Genomic DNA, 17,952 nt, shown 5'->3' on the forward strand with positions numbered 1-17,952 from the left:
ATGTGGCTAATGGCTCCCATACTGGACAGTAACCTACAGGACATTTCCATCATCACAAAAAGTTGTATCGGCAATGCTGCTCTGTTTAAAACTTAATTGTTTATACAGTGGAAGAACTAAGGTGACAGCCTTTTTTTTTCCTCTGCATAAATCCATCCCTTCTCTCATTGCATTTTTTTTTTTTTTTGCGGTACGCGGGCCTCTCACTGTTGTGGCCTCTCCCGTTGCGGAGCACAGGCTCTGGATGCACAGGCTCAGCAGCTAAGGCTCACGGACCTAGCCGCTCCGTGCATGTGGGATCTTCCCGGACCGGGGCACAAACCCGTGTCCCCTGCATCGGCAGGTGGACTCTCAACCACTGCGCCACCAGGGAAGCCCTCTCATTGCATTTTGATGGTTTTTGTTTATATTTGCTCAGAAGTTCAAATCCCTGCTCAGCCATTATATGTCCATTAATAAATTATTTACCCCCCCGCCCCCAGTCTCAGCTTCCTCATCCTAATCACTTATCAGTTTAGTGCATTAAATTAGATAAGCAAGATAGGATAAATTACAACACTCATCATGTTAAGTCCTCATTTGCAAACTTTTGCCTGTTAGGAGTTTGTTTTTTGAATGTCTCAGTATGGTACTTTGAGGATCCTTACTGAAGGCAAAAGCTTAATACTGTATTTACCTGATGTGGATTTCTGTAACCCAAAAGTAGATTCGCTGCTTTTATATCAGCATGAACATATTCATTTTCATGTATATATTCCAGTACATCCAACTGTGAAAAGAAATATATAAGGTTATACTGATGTCTATTTAGAACTCCAGATCAACCTGAACATTGTGAATAGAGAATAACATGTATTTTTTTCACATTAACAATGACAAAATGATGTATTTCACAATTATGCATTTATCTATTCTAAAATTATCACATGTGCTGGTCGCTCATCCTGGGAAAAAGGTGAATAAAAGGATCTTCAAATATCAAGTGTTTTAAATGCACCTCTGATAGAGAGGAAGCCAAGACTCAACAATGCCTATGTTCCTGACAGCAAGGTGCCCAAATCACACTGTGCAAAGAGGAAAATTATGATAAAATCAGAGACCTAAAGTGAAATAATCATGACGCCCACTCAACAATCCCTCGCCCAAGCAATAATTATAAAGAAGGTTTTGGGGCTCCCAGAACAAAATCCCACGTCCATGATCACAGAGAAAGGCATTCTCCCTCTGTAGAGTAACAGAAAACACCTATGCTTCATCTCTGAAACCCTTGAGACTTGCATGTTACCTACGCCTAGTGCTCAATAAACATTTGTTGGCTGGCTAGAGGATGGATGGGAAAATTAATGAGTTCTGTTTGCCACATCCCAACCTGGCATGAGTAGTCGCATTCTATCTAAAGTGGAAAAAATAAAATGGAGCTTAGGCAAACCAAACACAAACAAGATAAGACGAATACGTGGTATAAACAAAATGTGTGCATGGGTGCTATTAAGATTTCATTGCTTCTTATTTGGCAAAGTATATATTATTCATTGCCACACTAATTACTGCCACCATCCCAAACTCATAATAAAAACTTTATAGCACCCCCTTACCACCACATGTGTAGTATGGAAAATAAAATATTTTGCCATACTTTGCATTGTTATAAATATAACTGACAAAAGAGAGGTTATTCTTATAGCAATGCAAGCTTGTTCTGATATGTAAAACAAAGCTGTGAGAAAAAAAAAAAATTCAGACTGTAGAACCAAAGCCTAATTGAGTTTGTAGTGCCAAACACAGCACATTCTGTCACTTACAGAGCCCACTGTTATCAATTTCACCAAAATAGTATCTACGCTCAATAACTGACATTTCTAGGGCAATAATCCTTCATTCTCTGATAATTCCACAAAGGGCAACAATTTGTATGTTGTAACAAGTAAATAATCTGAAAATGGAGCATGGGAAATAAGTCATTCTTTCTTACCATTCGGATACCTAGCTGCAGGACAGTTGACTTTTTAAAAGTACCATTCTGGTCTGAGATCTTCTGCAAATCTATTCCCAGTCTTTCCATTACCATAAATCTGTAACTATAAGAAGGAGAAGTCAAAAGGAGATGTTAAAATAGCAATGACGAAACTGTCCATTTATGAATTTGAAACAATGGAAAAATACCCCCAACTTAACAATAAAGAATGATGCAATCTGAACCATTAGAGAATGAATGTACGTTATATTGCTGTTCTTTTCCAGAAACATACTAAGTATTTACTTTGCAGTTAGTTTTTGAGTAGAAGAGCACTCTGTGCTGAACCACTCACACTGTCTTAGAACAGGAAAAGAGAAGTCTTTCCAAATTAGTCTTGAACTTAATTCATTTTGACTCCATCACCTTCTTGCCATATGGCCTGGAGCAATTATTTTTCCATACAGAAAATTTTATTTATATTTGTTTCTTGGCCTTAAAAAATCATATTTACTTTCTCTATATATTTATAAATATGTGTTTTCCTAAATGTACGTCTTCCTTTTCTTTTCTGTTTGGGACCTCTCCCCGCCCCTTTTCTTCCCTTCATATCTTCCCCTATTCTATATCTATCTATGTATACACACACACAAATACATACAGGAATTTTTTTTTGACAAAATGCAATCTAATTATATGAACTTTTCTGCATCATACATTTTTCAATAATATCTCATTGAAATCCTTCCAAATCAACTGGTAGAGCTCTAATTGATTCCTTTAATGGGCTGCATAGTATTACATGATATAGATGTACCATGGTTTACTCAGCCATTCACTCCCCTATAGGTAGCCCTTGACTTTGTTTCAAGATTACTGTTTGTTCTTTTTTTAAAAATTTATAGCATTTAAAGACCATTTAGGCAAAGCACTGACCTCTGAGCCTATTTTCTCACCTAGGAAAAGAAATATTATCACCTATCTTAAAAGGCTACTGAAAGAACAAAATGGGTACCTAACAAATGACATTTTTAAAAAAAATCACTACAATTAATTATTTATATGTGATAACTAGCCATGTTTGGTGAGTTTAAAAATATTTCTACAGGGCTTCCCTGGTGGCGCAGTGGTTGAGAGTCTGCCTGCCGATGCAGGGGACGCAGGTTCGTGCCCCGGTCCGGGAAGATCCCACATGCCGCGGAGCGGCTGGGCCCATGAGCCATGGCCGCTGAGCCTGCGTGTCCGGAGCCTGTGCTCTGCAATGCGAGAGGCCACAACAGTGAGAGGCCCGCGTACCGCCAAAAAAAAAAAAAAAAAAAAATCACAATGAGATATGCCCCCATGACACACCCACTAAAACCAGTCAAAAACTAAAAAGGCTGACTGTATTAGGTGTTGGAAAGGATGTGAAGTAACCAGAACTCTCACACACCACTGGAGAGAATGTAAAATGGTACAACCACTTTGGATTTTAAAAACTTAAACCTATGCCTAACATATGATCCAGCCATTCCACTTCTAGGTATTTACCAAGAGATAGGAAAGCATATGTCCTTACAAAGACTTATCCATAAATATTCAAGGTTTAAAAAAAAAAAAAAAAAAAAAATATTTCTACAAATTTTTGGTTGTGCCTCTCCTCAAGAGATGGAGTTTAATTAGATCTCCTCTCTTGAATATGGGGTAGACTTAATGACTTGCTTCTAGCAGAGAGAATACAATAGAAATGATGGGCTATCACGTCTAAAATTAGATTATAAAAGGACTGTGACTTTCTTTTTGGATGCATGCTCTTGTGTGTGCTCTTTCTCCTTCTCTCTCTCTTTCAATTACTGCAAGCCAGCTGCCATGCCTTTATGACACTCAGGCACCCTCTGGAGAGACCTACATGGTGAGGAAGTGAGGCCTGCCCACAATCATGTGAGAGAATTTAAAAGCTGATCCTCTTAGGCCTGCCAATAGCCACATGAGTGATTTTGAAAGCAGATCCTTCCCCAGTCGAGCCTTGAGAAGACTACAGCCCAAAAGACATCTGACTATATCCTCATGAGAAGTCCTGAGCAAGAACCATCTAGGGAAGCCATTTATACATAGATAACTGACCCACAGAAACTAAGATAATATTAGTTTGTCATTATAAGCCACCACATTTTAGGTCATTTAGCAATAAATAACTAATAGACCACATGAGAAATAGTTACAGGACAATATTTGATTATAATAATTCCATTTTACCTTTTTCCCTTGAATTCAGTAATACCAGATCCATAAAACTGAGGAATTCCTAAATAATCAAGCTGTTTGAGTTCTATCCATTTTTTGACTGCAAAGACAAATTTCACAGGAAATAAGGTATACTTTTTAGAAAGGTATTTCTTACTTTTGCGTAGATGCTTAAACTTATTTAGCTAACTTAAATAGAAATTAGACCTTCCTAAAAACATTTTTTAAAAATCAAATATATCTAGCTCATAGTTGCAAATTCTATTTATCACTATAATTAACATAAAAACATACACAGATTTCTAACATTTTAAAATTTTAAATCAGTTATAACCGAAACAAAAATAGTCGTAGTCACTCTACTCAATACTCTGTAATGACCTATATGGGAAAAGAATCTAAAAAAGAGTGGATATATATATAATATATATATGTATATATGATTCACTTTGCTGTATAGCAAAAACTAACACAACATTGTAAATCCACTATACTACAAAAAAAAATTTTTAATATAAAAAATAAAATATGCAATAAAAAACAAAAACAGGGCTTCCCTGGTGGCGCAGTGGTTAAGAGTCCGCCTGCCGATGCAGGGGACACGGGTTCGTGCCCTGGTCTGGGAAGATCCCACATGCCGCGGAGCGGCTGGGCCCGTGAGCCATGGCTGCTGAGCCTGCGCGTCCGGAGCCTCTGCTCCGCAATGGGAGAGGCCACAACAGTGAGAGGCCCATGTACCGCAAAAAAAAAAAAAAAAAAAAAAAAAAAAAAAAAAAAAACAAAAAAAAAAACAAAAATAGCAGTCATAAAATGCATTGATATCATTTACACAAATGTTTCTATTCATTAAAAAAATTAATTCCCTTATATGTTTGTTAAATTTTTAAATATAAAATGTTAACCACCAAAGGATCAGTAGAAAGACAGCTTTTTCTTCTGTATTACTAAAAGTCTAAAGCCACAGTAGTCAAAATAAATAAATAAATAAAAGTTAGGCAGAAAAATCATCTTACTCTGAAACTGTTGTACTGAAACTGTTTTGATTAAATTTTGTTTAAAAAAATCAAATCCACTTAAATAATCAGGCAGCTTATTTAATTTTTCATTTTTCTACCATACATGCTTAATGTTTAAGACAGCTCTACTGATAAGCAATGAAGTTTAATGGATTCTGTTTGTCACTCTGACATAGTTTAAGCAGTTAGTAAAGACTATAGTCTTAATGCTCAGAAGGTTTCGTTAAAGAAAACAAAGTTAACTATTGAGGTTAGACTCATCATTCTCTTTCCTAAACATAATGTAAAGGACCTTAATTATACTCATATCAATTTCCTTTAAGCTTTACTAGTCCATCTATATCATACAGTATTTATAACATGTTTTTTTTCTTCTTAGCTCTGCTCATATATATTTCATATTCCAATCCTCTAACTGATAGTTCTTACATCTGATATCCAGCTCCAATTAATTACTCAACATACAAATATTTAACATTTTAAACGTATTTTCTAAATCATCTTAATGTTTAATCATTTCCATACACTATGCCCGAATCTATTCTATGGTCATTCCTTTTCTTTATAATCTACTGCCCATTTTATTGTCTTTTTCTTATATCCTTTTTATCCAAATGGTTTTTTGTGAAAGAAACAATTTCATTTTACTATCTTTTATACCTAGAGAACTCTTGGTAGCTTAGATCAACAATCCAACATTTTATGTAAAGTAACAGAAATAACTTTGACTGAAATATATAACCAATTATGTATATAATATCAAGATTTGTATACCATGTGTTTTGTTTTTATGTAACAATAACTGTATCATTTTACAATAAAAATTCCTAATTGAAAAGAATTTTCCATAAGGCCAGAAAAAGACAAAAATATTAACAGCCACTTTAGCAAACATACATATGGAAGTAGCTTACTTTGCTAATTTTACTTACTACAGTCTTTTTTGGCTGCTCTTTGATAAAATTTAAGTTCTGAAAATAATGGGCCATTTTCTTGATATTCCTATAAAAGGAAAGAACAGTTAATTTTATTAGAAAAAAAAGTTAAAGATGGAATTAGTATTTCAACTGTGAAAATGAATATACATATGTAATATATAATAGTACTTGAATCACAAAAATCTCAGAAAAGCACTAAATAAACAAAGAACCTCATTTTTAACATTTTGTAATGCTATCTCTATACAGTCTTAGACATGAAAGTAGTCTTCTTATGGAAAGAACTTACTAAAAACACTGAGAACTGTACACGTACACAGACACTCAATGTATACTAACATGTATAACAGGGTGGGTACACTGCAAACTACCCTGGTGGTTCATTCATACATGAACCTTTACTGAGTGTCTACAATATTTTGTTCATAGTACCAGCCACAGGGGATACAAACAAAAATAAAACCTCATTCCTGCCTTTAAGGACTTTATCATCTAGAGCAGAGAGGAAAAGAAAGGCAGAAGACAGAGAGCTAGATAAGATACAAGGATGATAAATGTCAATGCAGAAGAACAAAATTCTCCAGTCTTTACATTTTAATAATGTGAAAATTATAATATTAGATGTATTGTTAATTAAAATTATGAAAACTAAGGTGAGAAACATTTTTACAAAAATGAAATGAATAAAGCACAAGATAAAAATGTCAAATATATGTGAAACACAAATTTAAGAGCAATACTTACCACTTTTATTACATGTCTTGCATCTTTATCTGGGTTTTTTATGGGGAAAGCTGCAGAACAAAAGACAGTGAGGAAAACAATAGTTGTTCCCAATTACTGAATGCCTACTATATCCCAGACACTGGACTAAGAACCTCTTATGGTAAGTATCACCTCCATTTTATACAAGATGCTTCTAAGGTTTAACAAGTTGAATAATTTGTTCACTAAGTAGCAGCAGATTGGGGATTGAAACTCAAATCTGACACCACAGCCCACACTCTTTACCATAAACCATACTCAAACATTCAAACATGGAAACCAACAGATTATATCAATCACATAGATCCAAATGTAGGGGAACCTATTTTCTAGATATATAGCATTAAACCCAATAAATGATATATAGTATAATCCATTGATTGAATTTTGCTAAATTAAAATCTATGATAATTCAGAAGTGAACACTGATTCATTTTAAGTAGAAAGTTCAAAACAACTTCTACTTGGCAAAATTCTAAAATAAATCAAGTTAGAAAGAGAATAAAGTCTTTAAAAAATCATCTCCTGAGCCTAGCAATCAACTATTCCTAAATTAAAGAGTATGTATCTCATAACATAAGCTCATTTCAATTTCAAGTTATCTTACTTCATTTTATTACCTACCATTTGCATTTTTAGATACAGTAATCCAACTTATGAAAATTCCACTGTTCAAATTCTTAAATCAAATCAATCATTTCATCTACATTATCTAAATTATTAAAAGATTACTTTGTATTCAAATCTTGATAAGAGAAGTTGACATGTATATTTATTCATATTGTGAAGGTCTAGAATGTTGTCATTCAACTATTTACTCTTCATTCATTTACTCCTTTATTCATTCAACTAACCAATATTTATTTATCAAGAAGCTAGAATAGGCAAGGCACTGTGTTGTTTGTCAGGATGATGTTTAAAGGAAACTGAAAGGATTCCCCCCACCCCCCCCCCCAGCAAAGGCGGCCACCACATCCTGTCCACTGTCCACCACAAACCGTGGGGTGTTGCTCCAGGACCTTGATTCAGACATGTATGCTCCCCCATCCATTAAACACTAATGTCTCTGTCACTAACTCCGAGCTCTATCTTCAGTCTTGAAGCTGGGCAAGTAGAGGCCTTGTAGGCCAGTGGGGTGCAGCTCAACAACCATCAAAGAAATAAAGAACTGTGACAGGCTACTTAATCTTCAGTGGAATATGATGGAGTAGAAGAACGTGGAGTTCGCATGTCCTCACAAGTACACAAGAATGCATCGGAGCAATTCTCACAGAGCAACTACTGGGCGCTAGTGGGGGACCACTGACACCTAAGGGGATGGGAGGTATCCCTGTATGACCAGGCCAGGGGTTGGGCCTGAGCTCCTGTGATGGGAGCGCCAAGTTCAAGCTGCTGAACTAACAGAGAACTTCAGGCCCCAGGGAATATTAACCAGTGTGAGATCTCCCAGAGGTCCTCATCTCGGGACCAAGACCTGGCACCACCCAACTGCCTGCAAACTCCAGTGCTGGACATCTCAGGCCAAACAACCAGCAAGACAGGAACACAGCCATACTCATCAAAAAAAAATGAGGTGACAAAAAAATATGTTACAGATGAAGGAGTAAGGTAAAAACCTGTAAGACAAAATAAATGAAGAGGAAATAGGCAAGCTCCCTAAAAAAGAATTCAGAGTAATGATAGTAAAGATGATCCAAAATCTGGGAAATAGAATGGAGGCACGGATCGAGAAAATACAAGAAATGTTTAACAAGGACCTAGAAGAATTAAAGAACAAACAAACAGAGATGAACAACACAATAACTGAAATGAAAACTACACTAGAAGGAACCAATAGCAGAATAACTGAGGCAGAAGAACGAATAAGTGAGCTGGACGATACAATGGTGGAAATATTTGCTAAGGAGCAGAATGAAGATAAAAGAATGAAAAGAAATGAGGACTGTCTAAGAGACCTTGCAGACAACATTAAACACACCAACATTCAAATTATAGGGGTCCCAGAAGAAGAAGAGAAAGAGAAAGGGTCTGAGAAACTATTTGAAGAGATTATCGTCAAAAACTTCCCTAATATGCGAAAGGAAATAGCCACCCAAGTACAGGAAGCACAGAGAGTCCCATACAGGATGAACCCAAGGAGAAACATGCCAAGATACCTATTAATCAAACTAACAAAAATTAAATTCAAAGAAAAAATATTAAAAGCAGCAAGGGAAAAGCAACAAAGAACATACAAGTGAATCCCCATAAGGTTATCAGCTGATTTATCAGCAGAAACTCTGCAGGCCAGGAGTGAGGGGCAGGATATATTTAAAGTGCTAAAAGGAAAACACCTACAACCAAGATTACTCTACCCAGCAAGGATCTCATTCAGGCTGATGGAGAAATCAAAAGCTTTACAGTTAAGCAAAAGCTAGGAGAATTCAGCACCATCAAACTAGCTTTACAGCAAATGCTAAAGGAACTTCTCTAGGCAGGAAACACAAGAGAAGAAAAAGACCTACAAAAACAAATGCAAAACAATTAAGAAAATGGTAATAGGAACATACATATCGATAACTACCTTAAATGTAAATGGATTAAATGCTCCAACCAAAAGACACAGGCTGGCTGAATGGATACAAAAACAAGACCATCTATATGCTGTCTACAAGAGACCCATTTCAGACCTAGGGACACATACAGACTGAAAGTGAGGGGATGGAAAAAGATATTCCATGCAAACAGAAATCAAAAGAAAGCTGGAGTAGCAATACTCATATCAGATAAATTAGACTTTAAAATAAAGACTGTTACAAGAGACAAGGAAGGGCACTACACAATGATCCAGGGATCAATCCAAGAAGCTATAATAATTGTAAATATTTATGCACCCAACATAGGAGCTCCTCAATACATAGGAAAATCCTAACAGCCATAAAAGGGGAAATCGACAGTAACACAGTAATAGTGGGGAACTTTAACACCCTATTTACACCAATGGACAGATCATCCAGACAGAAAACTAATAAGGAAACACAGCTTTAAATGACACAATAGATCAGATAGACATAATTGATATTTATAGGACATTCCACCCGAAAGCAGCAGAATACACTTTCTTCTCAAGCACACATGGAACACTCTCCAGGACAGATCACTTCTTGGGTCACAAATCAAGCCTCAGTAAATTTAAGAAAATTTAAATCATATCAAGCATCTTTTCCAACCACAATGCTACAACGCTATGAGATTAGAAATCAATTACAGGAAAAAAAACCTGTAAAAAACACAACCACATGGAGGCTAGACAATACACTGCTAAATAACCAAAAGATCACTGAGGACACTGAAGAGGAAATCAAAAAATACATAGAAACAAAGGGCAATGAAAACATGACAACCCAAAACCTATGGAATGCAGCAAAAGTAGTTCTAAGAGGTAAGTTTATAACAATACATTCCTACCTCAAGAAACAAGAAAAATCTCAAATAAACAGCCTAACCTTACACCTAAGCAACTAGAGAAAGAAGAACAAACAAAACCCAAAGTTAGTAGAGGAAAGAAATCATAAAGATCAGAGCAGAAATAAATGAAATAGAAATGAAGAAAACAATAGCATAAATCAATGAAAATAAAAGCTGTTTCTTTGAGAAGATAAACATAACTGGTGGGCTTCCCTGGTGGCGCAGTGGTTGAGAGTCCGCCTGCCGGTGCAGGGGACGCGGGTTCGTGCCCCGGTCCGGGGAAATCCCACATGCCGCGGAGCGACTGGGCCCGTGAGCCATGGCCGCTGAGCCTGCACGTCCGGAGCCTGTGCTCCGCAGCGGGAGAGGTCACAGCAGTGAGAGGCCCGCATACCGCAAAAAAAAAAAAAAAACATAACTGGTAAACCTTTAGCGAGACTCGTCAAGAAAAAAAGGGAGAGGACTCAAATCAATGAAGTTAGAAATGAAAAAGGAGAAATTACAACTGACACTGTAGAAATACAAAGCATCCTAAGAGACTACTACAAGCAACTCTATGCCAATAAAATGGACAACCTGGAAGAAATGGACAAATTCTTAGAAAGGTACAAACTTGTAAGACTGAACCAGGAAGAAATAGAAAATATAAACAGACTAATCACAAGTAATGAAATTGAAACTGCAATAAAAAATCTTCCAACAAACAAAAGTCCAGGACCAGATGGCTTCACAGGTGAATTCTATCAAACATTTAGAGAAGAGCTAACACCCATCCTTCTCAAACTCTTCCCAAAAATTGCAGAGGAAGGAACACTCCCATGCTCATTCTACGAGGCCACCATCACCCTGATACCAAAACCAGACAAAGATATCACAAAAAAAGAAAATTAAAGACCAATATCACTGATGAACATGGACACAAAAATCCTCAACAAAATACTAGCAAACAGAATCCAACAACACATTAAAAGGATCATACACCATGATCAAGTGGGATTTATCCCAGAGAGGCAAGGATTCTTCAATATACACAAATTAATCAATGTGATACACCATATTAACAAATTAAAGAAAACTATATGATCATCTCAATAGATGCAGAAAAAGCTTTCAACAAAATTCAACACCCATTTATGATAAAAACTCTCCAGAAAGTGGGCATAGAGGGAACCTACCTCAACATAATAAAGGCCATATACGACAAACCCACAGCAAACATCATTCTCAATGGTGAAAAACTGAAAGCATTTCCTCTAAGGTGAGGAAAAAGACAAGGATGTCCACTCTCACCACTATTATTCAACATAGTTTTGGAAGTCCTAGCCACAGCAATCAGAGAAGAAGAAGAAATAAAAGGAATAGAAATTGGAAAAGAAGAAGTAAAACTGTCACTGTTTGCAGATGACATGATACTATACATAGAAAATCCTAAAGATGCCACCAGAAAACTACTAAAGCTAATCAATTAATTTGGTAAAGTTGCAGAATACAAAATTAATACACAAAAATCTCTTGCATTCCTTCCTGTACACTAACAATGGAAGATCAGAAAGAGAAATTAAGGAAACACCCCCATTTAGCATAGCAACAAAAAGAATAAAATACCTATGAATAAACCTACATAAGGTGGTAAAAGACCTGTACTCAGAAAACTATAAGACACTGATGAAAGAAATCAAAGATGATGTAAACAAATGGAGAGATATACCATATTCTTGGATTGGAAGAATCAGTATTGTGAAAATGACTATACTACCCAAAGCAATTGACAGATTCAATGCAATCCCTATCAAATTACCAATGGCATTTTTCACAGAATTAAAACAAAAAATTTTACAACTTGTATGGAAACACAGAAGACCCCAAATAGCCAAAACAATCTTGAGAAAGAAAAACGGAGCTGGAGGAATCAGACTCCCTGACTTCAGACTATACTACAAAGCTACAGTAATCCAGACAGTATGGTACTGGCACAAAGACAGAAATACAGATCAATGGAACAGAATAGAAAGCCTGGAGATAAACCCATGCACCTATGCTCAACTAATCTACGATAAAGGAGACAAGGATATACAATGGAGAAAAGACAGTCTCTTCAGTAAGTGATGCTGGGAAAACTGGACAGCCACCTGTAAAAGAATGAAATCAACACGATACGCAAAAATAAACTCAAATTGGATTAGAGACCTAAATGAAAGAATGGACACTATAAAATTCTTAGAGGTAAACATAAGAACACTCTATGACAAATCACAGGAAGATCTTTTTTGACCCACCTCCTAGAGCAATGAAAATAAAAACAAAAATAAACAAATGGGACCTAGTGAAACTTAAAAGCTTTTGCACAGCAAAGGAAACCATAAACAAGATGAAAAGACAACCCTTACAATGGGAGAAAATATTTGCAAATGAAGCAACTGAGAAGGGATTAGTTAAGGGATTAGAGAAGGGATTAGTCTCCAAAATATACAAACAGCTCATGGAGTTCAATATCAAAAAAACAAAAAGCCCAATCAAAAAATGGGTGAAAGCCCTAAATAGACATTTCTCCAAAGAAAACATACAGATGGCCAACAAACACATGAAAAGATGCTCAACATCACTAATTATTAGAGAAATACAAATCAAAGCTACAATGAGGTATCACCTCACAACGGTCAGAATGGCCATCGTCAAAAAATCTACAAACAATAAATGCTGGAAAGGGTCTCGAGAAAAGGGAACTCTCTTGCACTGTTGGTGGGAATGTAAACTGACACAGCCACTATGGAGAACAGTATGGAGGTTCTTTAAAAAACTAAAGACAGAACTACCAGATGACCCAGCAATCCCACGACTGGGCATATACCCAGAGAAAATCATAATTCAAAAAGACACATGCACTCCAATGCTCACTGCAGCACTATTTACAATAGCCAGGACATGGAAGCATCCTAAATGCCCATCGACAGATGAATGGATAAAGAAGATATATACAGTGGACTATCAGCCATAAAAAGGAACAAAACTGGGTCATTTGTAGAGACATGGATGGACATAGAGACTGTCATACAGAGTGAAGTAAGTCAGAAAGAGAAAAACAAATATATATTAATGCATATGTGTGGAATCTAGAAAAATGGTACAGATGAACCTATTTGCAAAGCAGAAATAGAGATACAGAGCAAGAGAACAAATGTATGGTCACCAAGGGGGAAAGGGGGGGTGGGGTGAACTGGAAGATTGTAATTGACATATATACACTCTACTGGGCATAAGATAGATAACTAATGAGAACCTGCTATATAGCACAGGGAACTCTACTCAGTGCTCTGTGGTGACCAAAATGGGAAGGAAATCCAAAAAAGAGGGGATATATGTATACATATAGCTGATTCACTTCACTGTACAGCAGAAACTAACACAACATTGTAAGGCAACTATACTCCAATAAAATTTTTTTTTTAAAAAAAGGAAAGTGAAGGGAAAAGAGGTCAAACTAATATTGAAAACTGTCAGTTAGATTATGATCAAATTCTTCAGGTATATTTTCAGTATATTTACCAAAACACTATGTCCTCTCATTACTACTCCTAACATTTTTCCTTTGCTCCTAACTCTATCAACTTGTCTTTTCTCTATTAATTCACTTAATAGATGTAAAGTATGTTATAAATTTACTAAACTATATAAATTCTACTTCACAGCTAAGCCAACTCATGCACAATTTTCTTAAGCAATCTCCAAAAACTTTGATGTTAGCAATGCTATTAGTCAAAGAAATTATTGATACTTCAATTTTGGTTGATATTAGATATAAACTGTGAACCCAGACCTCTTTACGGTAAAAAAGAAACGAACTTATTTATATTAATTAAAATTTTCTTTTCCTGTTTATTCATATAGTCATTTCATTTTCACCCACGCAGCAGTCCCACGGGAACCGCAGGGGGAGTGGATTATCCATACCTAGGAAGGAAAAAACTAAAGAAAGTATAAAAAGAAGAAGGGGTCCAGTCCTAGTGTAGAAGAAAGGATGAGAAAAGCCTGTCCTCCCACCCCATGGCAAACTATTTTTACCACTATGGTACCCAAGGCTGGAGAGAAATAGTCCTGCCCTAACCCTGGTCCACTCAGTACAATACTGAATCTAGGCAATGGTCTTTGCTTCCTGAGGAGGAAGGCAGTAGAAACTCCCTGCTTCTTTTCTCAAAGCAAGTGTCCAAAACAGCAAATACATCTTTTTTTTTTTTTTTTTTGCGGTACGCCGGCCTCTCACTGTTGTGGCCTCTCACGTTGCGGAGCACAGGCTCCGGATGCACAGGCTCAGCGGCCATGGCTCACGGGCCCAGCCGCTCCGCGGCATGTGGGATCTTCCCGGACCGGGGCACGAACCCTTGTGCCCTGCATCAACAGGCAGACTCTCAACCACTGTGCCACCAGGGAAGCCCCAAAACAAAAGTTTTAATGGAACTCTGTTACTCAAGCTCATACTGCTCGCCACAGGACAGGCCAATAATCAAGAGACGAGTTGCTGGGCAAAGAATAACGACTTCCTTCAGAGAGCCCCCAAACCCACAAGATGGTGGACTCGTGCCCCCGAAGAACCGTCTTGCCTGACTGAGTCAGAATTCAGGCTCCTTTTATCCTAAAAGGGGCGGGACTAAAGCCAAGCACTTCCTGGTTCCCCTCGGGCTCCGGAGGGGAGGTGTTAATTTCTCCCTCCTGCAGTCATTCACAGGTGGGCCTGCTCAGGAGGTTTCCTGGGAGCTAAACACAGGTATTTTAGCTGAATGCTCATTACCCGAGAGGCAGGGGTCCCAGAGATGGGCCGTTATGGAGAATTTAAGCTTCTAGGCAGCATCGCTTTAGTGATTAACTAGTAACAGGATACAGAGGTTCTTCCCCATTACCATAACCCACTGTCAACGTCCAGTCCACAATCTTGTGGGAAAAGGGACAAAGACTGCCCTGGCTATTTCCTACTGAACGGGGGCGATGAATATTCTTTAGAATCTTTAGTTGGTGGTAAACATTCCCCATTTTTGGAGACAGAAATTCAAGATAAAACACAAACAGCGCATACAAGTGCTAGCCTTCAGAGAAGCAAACGAACCAGTTCACAAATCGGGTAAAAGTCCAACAACTCTTTCCTCTCTCCAACAGGGTACACCCCACTCCAATACGAAACAAACTGGCTTATTCCAGAGAAAAAGCCCCAAACGGAGAGGAATCAATTTCCCGGCTGTACACACCGGAGCCACTTACCCTACCGTACGGAGGCCATCGGCTCCCAAACGTGGATTCCTTCCTTCCACTGCCAAGCGCTGGGGCGGCCGGTGCTGCTTCAGAGAACTCTGAAGGGCAGACCCTCAGGACACGGGGTCCCGGCAGCTGCTAAGGTCTTACCCCAGAATTCCCCAACCAGGGCTGGCAGGCCACGAGCAGCAAGGCTCCTGGGTGGCTTCTTCAAAATTTGTTACCAAGTCCAAGCTTGTACTGCTCGCCACACGACAGGCTAATAAATTGAGAGGCGAGTTGCTGGGGCAAAGAAGAGTGACTTTATCTGGGAAGGCAGCAGAGCAAGATGACGGGCTGGACGCCCAAAGAACCATCTTGCTGAGTCAGCATTCACGCTCCTTTTACACTAAAAGGGGAGGGCGTAAAACCAAGCACTTCCGGTCAGCCTCCGGAGGGGAGGTGTTAATTTCTCCCTCGTGCAGTCACTCACAGGTGGGCCTGCTCAGGAGGTTTCCTGGGAGCTAAACACAGGTATTTTAGCTGAATGCTCATTTACCTTAATCTCTCGGAGGCAGGAGTCCGAGATGGGCCATTGTGTGCAATTTAAGCTTACAGGCAACATCCCTTTAGTGATTGAGAATACAAAATGTTCTTCCCTATTACAACCCTGTTATATTAAAATGTAAAGTAGTACAACTGATGTGGAAAACGTGTGGTGATTCCTCGAAAAATTAAACAGTTACCATATGATCTAATAATTCCACTTCTGGGTATATCTACAAAAGAATTGAACGTGGGGACATGAAGAGATGTTTATAGACCCACTGAACTATACATCTAAAAATGCTTGAAATGATGGATTTTATGTTGTGTACATTTTACCATAAAGTTTTAAAAGTTGTAAGGATTCCAAAGGATTGTCCACAAACACTGGTCTCCTGATGCTGGTAGGTACTTCCCACCAAACCCAGGGGTTTATCATCTGCAGCTTGTGAATGAGGATGTGTTTCAGAGACTATATGCAAAATCACGTATCATTTTTCTGAGAAAGCTTCCATCAGGCTGTCAGAGGGTCTGTGACCCACACGAGTTCAAGACCCATTCTGAGGGCCCCTCCCCTCTGCAGGTGTCACCTCCCCACTTTCCTCCCCTCCCTCTACCCACCCCCAGGACACTTTTCTCTTTCATTCACTCAGATTGTTTAAACATGATGCAGTGTATATTCTTAAATCTTTCTTGAACTCACTAGACAAGGTTTAATTTTTTTAAGACAAGTGAGGCTCTGAAATCAACCAAACTTCAGTGTTTTTTCTATTACCCTTTTTCTCCTGCCTGACAATATTAAACAGGTCCACCTCTGGCTCGGGATGTGGAACAGCAAATTTGCAAACCCATGTGGATGCTTAATCCTCCAAACCATGTTCTGTGACCTTAAATAATTTCCAGCTAAATTTTCTTGCTGTTTTTTGGTTTGTTTGTTTGTTTTGCGGTACGTGGGCCTCTCACCGTTGTGGCCTCTCCCGTTGCAGAGCACAGGCTCCGGACGCGCAGGCTCAGCGGCCATGGCTCACGGGCCCAGCCGCTCCGCGGCATGTGGGATCTTCCTGGACCGGGGCACGAACCCTTGTCCCCTGCATCAGCAGGCAGACTCTCAACCACTGCGCCACCAGGGAAGCCCCAAATACATCTTTAAACCCAACAGAACGTAAGAAACAGAAAAGCACAAAAGGAAAATGAGGGTTTCAATTAGATAAGTAACTTATTATGTTGCAAGTGGGGAAAACAGATATCCAACCAGTCCAATGTTCTACTCCTTGCTGATTTCAAAGTGTATCTTTACTGCTTTATAATCTGAATCTTCCTTTCATATGATTTCACATGAATGTGTTGACAGATACTTGAAACATCCCCATACTTGTCATTTGATAGCTACACAATATTCTCTATAAACTTCCAAGTCAGATTATATTAGAGGGCCTAAATCCAAAATCAATTGACCAGAAAGCTCTTGGAGATGGATGTTGAACAAATAAATTGTCCTAGTGACCATGGAGGTCTCTTTACAGCAATCGATCAGTTAATTAAATAAATATTTATTTCCTACTTAAAAACAAATAGAATCCTTCACATTCTAGGTAGTGAAATTAAATAATGACAGAAAACAGACAAAGACAAGGTATCTGCTTTCATAGTCTAGCGGAGAAATCAGACATTCATTAAATACTCATATGGGGTGTAAAACTGTAATTATCACAAGTGTTAAAAGGAGAGGTGGACAGTATGATGAGAATGTACAATTTAATTATACAAAAGGGAATGCTTGTGCAAAAACAGCTGAAGAGATGATGAAGAGCCAGATGCAAATCTAGCTAAGAATTTCTCTCCATGA

At 38.0% G+C, this 17,952-nt stretch overlaps 1 protein-coding gene across 3 annotated transcripts in view; it reads right to left on the reverse strand.

The window, feature by feature from the left end:
• The window catches only part of VRK2 (VRK serine/threonine kinase 2), a 99,195-nt gene that overhangs the window by 54,503 nt on the left and 26,740 nt on the right, over positions 1–17,952 (reverse strand). For all 3 annotated transcript variants that reach the window (XM_079720924.1, XM_079720925.1, XM_079720923.1), the window contains exons 3-7: positions 6,876–6,925; positions 6,126–6,195; positions 4,190–4,277; positions 1,973–2,078; positions 677–769 (exon numbers count right to left, since the gene is read on the reverse strand). In XM_079720924.1, coding sequence (XP_079577050.1) covers positions 677–769; positions 1,973–2,078; positions 4,190–4,277; positions 6,126–6,195; positions 6,876–6,925 — 407 coding nt within the window. The remainder of the gene's footprint in view (positions 1–676; positions 770–1,972; positions 2,079–4,189; positions 4,278–6,125; positions 6,196–6,875; positions 6,926–17,952) is intronic.

Source organism: Hyperoodon ampullatus, assembly GCF_949752795.1.
Source record: "Hyperoodon ampullatus genome assembly, chromosome: 15".
NCBI classification, from domain to species: domain Eukaryota; kingdom Metazoa; phylum Chordata; class Mammalia; order Artiodactyla; family Ziphiidae; genus Hyperoodon; species Hyperoodon ampullatus.